At 44.4% G+C, this 3,575-nt stretch overlaps 1 protein-coding gene across 1 annotated transcript in view; it reads left to right on the top strand.

Annotated features, from left to right (window-relative positions):
- The window catches only part of NKAP (NFKB activating protein), a 9,001-nt gene that overhangs the window by 3,442 nt on the left and 1,984 nt on the right, over positions 1-3,575 (top strand). Inside the window, exons 2-8 of the mRNA XM_031056106.1 lie at positions 372-480; positions 851-924; positions 1,144-1,263; positions 1,871-1,916; positions 2,310-2,425; positions 2,574-2,649; positions 3,114-3,263. Coding sequence (XP_030911966.1) covers positions 372-480; positions 851-924; positions 1,144-1,263; positions 1,871-1,916; positions 2,310-2,425; positions 2,574-2,649; positions 3,114-3,263 — 691 coding nt within the window. The remainder of the gene's footprint in view (positions 1-371; positions 481-850; positions 925-1,143; positions 1,264-1,870; positions 1,917-2,309; positions 2,426-2,573; positions 2,650-3,113; positions 3,264-3,575) is intronic.

The raw sequence follows: 3,575 nt of genomic DNA, 5'->3' as shown, positions 1-3,575 counted from the left end.
AAGGAGGAGATCCGGCGGCAGAGGGGAGCGCGGGTCGGGCCTGCCCTGCCGGGCCCCGCTCCCGGGAGGGGCGGGTGCGACCGGGCCTGGTTCTGTACGGCCCCGTCACGGGCTCTCGGCCGCGTCACGGGCTCTCCGTGCGTTCCCCGCGGGAAGGGCCGCCCGGGGGGACGGGACGGAGCTCGGCTGGAAGGGGGTAACTGCAGCTACCGCCGATCCTCTGCAGTGTGCGGTGCTCTGCTGCCAGACTGCCCCTGCGAGCTTGCTCCTTGCTGCGAGTTGTTTCTTATCCTTACTGCAGCTGATTCAGGCGATTAGAAACACTGACGTGTAGGACTGAAAATGTTTGTGTGCTGGGTGTTGCAAACCAGGCATCAGTGACGGTGTTTTCCTTTACAGGAGACTCAATGAGAGAGAGAGAATTGGAGAACTGGGGGCACCTGAAGTCTGGGGGCTGTCACCAAAAGTTCCTGACCCAGAGTAAGGCATATTCTTTCTTCATGTTTTTTATAATATTAATTACATATCAGTTCAGTTTATAAAAATGTTTTATCTTTGTGTTAGTAATGGTGTCACAATACTTATTGTATCAGTTCCTTTCTGAAGCAACATAATGAGATTAGTATTTTTTCAACCAAATAATTCCAACGTACCAATATGCAGTATGTGATTTATTGTAGATCAGGTGGCTGTTGTGTTGTGGTTCTGACAGCAGTTCCCAGGCTAAATTAGCTCTTTAATATTTTACTCCCTTGCAAGGATTGACTCAAAATGTCTTTGGCCATATATATACCTTTGATCTTGAATACAACAAAACAGATTTTAAGTGGCAAACTGTTATTTTATTCAGTTCCGATGAGCACACACCGGTAGAAGATGAAGAGGCAAAATCTAAGAGTAGTTCTTCGGATTCCAGCTCAGAAGGTATTTTGTTTGGCTCGCACAGCTTTTTTGAAAATGGGAAGCTACTGTGGTTTAGAATCTGCTGCTGCTGCTGCTTGCAGGCGGTTCCCTGGCTTAGATGGGTAAAAGTGGCTGGGGTGGGCTCCAGCTCAAAGGAGAGCATTGCTTTGGGAAGATTAGGGAATATATATGGAACTAGATGCTCTTTGTTCTCTAATGTTACGTTTAAAAACATTCCAGAGGAAAAGAAGAAAAAGAAGAAGAAAAGACAAAAAAAAAAACGTAAAGCATCCAAAAGAAAGCGCAGGAAACATTCTGAGGACAGCGACAGTGACTCAGAATCTGAGCAGAACTCCAGTGGTAAGACGAGGGTTTCAGCTTGCAGTCTGGCCTCAGGAAAGGGGACTTATGAATTTAGCATCCACTGGGCCTCTCATGCCAGAGATCTGTTTGATATGTTCTCATACGACCAATACTGCAGGGAGCTTTCTACTAACGTTTTCCCAGTATAAACATGTCCTATTGGGGGTGTACTGGGGCGTTCTGGTGGAGGCAGTCAGTGCTGGGAATGGGCTCAGGGTTAGGGCAGTGGTTAGGTTAATTGGTAGGGGCAGTGGTTAGTGTAATTCTTAACAGTAGGGTTAGGGGAGTGGTTAGGCTTAGGGTTGAGAGAGTAAAAGGACCTACGGCTCCAAGAGCACTGGGACTGGAAAAGGCATGCCAAGGCAATCCCAGGAAGGCCCCAGCATTGCTGTTCCTACATCTTTCTGACCTGGAAAACCCATATTATTGAGTTTGGGTTAGGGCTAGGGCTTAGGGTTAGGCTTAGGGTTGAGAGAGTCATAGAGCCCACAGATCCATGAATACTGGGTCTGTAAAAGGCATGACATGTTATTCACAGGGCAGTAAGCTACTTTGTTATAGCTAATAATTTCTTTTTGGTAATATATGCACTTTCTTTTTTCAGATGAAGATAAAAAGAAAAGCAAGAAGAGGAAAAAGAAGAACAAAAAGTAAGTGTTGTGGTTGCTGTGTCATTTTGGCTGCTGTTGGCTGGAGGGCAGCTCAGTTTTCTTCGCAGGCCCTGAGGGAGCCTGAGGACCTTAGGTCATTTGCAAGAGCTGGCAAATAATATTAATTTGATGGATTTTATTTAAATCTACACAATTGTGCTGCAAAAACAACTCCCTGTAGAGCCACTTTCTAACACTCTATGAAAGTCAAAACAGAACATATATATATATTGTCTTGGCTTTGCTGTAAAGTGTTTTGTATGAAGCAGCAGACAGCCATTCTTCCTATAGGTGGAAGTTGCCTTAAGAAACTAATTATTTGAGTATGATTCCAAGCACCTTCTTTAATCTTAAATTTTTGATAAATAGCATGTCTGTCTGGCTTTATCACAGGAAGAAGTATAAGAAAAAGAAAGCTAAGAAGAGCAGGAAGGAATCCAGTGATTCAAGCAGCGAAGATTCCGATGATGAAATGCTTCAAGGGGATGATCTCTGGATAGAGAGGTCAAGTAGGTTCACCTGACTTTAAACTTTGGTGGAAACTTCTTGACATCCTTTTTGTGAATTTGTTGTTAGGTGTTGCTGACCTGTGTAACCCTTCTGATAACAAAGAACAATGGACAAAGATTAATCTTCCTCATTATTTGATTGTTGCAGAAAATACTGAAGCTGATAGTTTGATTGGACCAGAAGCTCCCAAAACTCATGCATCTCAGGATGATAGGCCTTTGAAGTGAGTAGCCAGCTCTAATGGTACTTTGATCAAATCAAGTAAATCAAGTGTGAAAGTTACTGTTCGAAAGGGCTGTTGCAACAATAATGCATGCAGAGGGAGAAATGCTGTGCCAGAAACTCACAGACTGGTTCTAGTGGTGCTACACTTTCCCCTGGCCTGAATTTGGGTAGAAGAGTCTGCTTAATGCTTTTTAGCCTTGATTCCTAGAAAAATGAATTGTAAGTGCCTTTATTCTAAAGATCTGCAGTATTGTGACTTTGTAGTGTCATCAGAATGAACTCAGCTGATAATGTAAGATATTGTTGCTAGTGTTGCCATAAGGAAGAAACAGGCCAATATGTGGGAAACAATAAGAAAGTGTTTAAAAATGCAGCTGTATATAGTAGTGAAGAGGGAAGTTGGATGTTTAGCTCAGGCTCTCTCTATCTGAAACTACTGACATCACCACTTTTGTTTTTTAGCTATGGCCATGCCCTCCTGCCCGGGGAAGGTGCAGCCATGGCAGAGTACGTCAAAGCAGGGAAGCGCATTCCCCGCAGAGGCGAAATCGGCTTGACCAGTGAAGAGATCGCTTCGTTTGAGAGCTCTGGTTATGTCATGAGTGGCAGCAGGTATGGGTTTGATGATGGCAATGGTTCAATGGAATTTTCAAGAACTGCTTTCTCTGCTGGCTGAACAGAAGACTGCTTCCAAGCTCTACTTGCAAGCATTGAGGAGAAGGTGTTCTGCTTGCAATAATCTATGCTAAGCTCCCCATTGCTAGGGATGGATAGTGAGTTTTTCAAGGACACTTTCTCCTCAAGAGCCAAAGTTCTTCACAGGCAATACTCTTCTAATTATTTCAAATTAAGAAGTGCTTGTGTCAGGTGGCTCAAGGGTGGTCTGTTTGGACAGCCCTGGGGATGTGCTGGCCCTTCAGCAGG

This window comes from Geospiza fortis, unplaced genomic scaffold (assembly GCF_000277835.1).
Source record: "Geospiza fortis unplaced genomic scaffold, GeoFor_1.0 scaffold157, whole genome shotgun sequence".
Classification (NCBI taxonomy): domain Eukaryota; kingdom Metazoa; phylum Chordata; class Aves; order Passeriformes; family Thraupidae; genus Geospiza; species Geospiza fortis.
The sequence above is the reverse complement of the archived record's forward strand: the minus strand, read 5'-3'. Positions and strand labels throughout refer to the sequence as shown.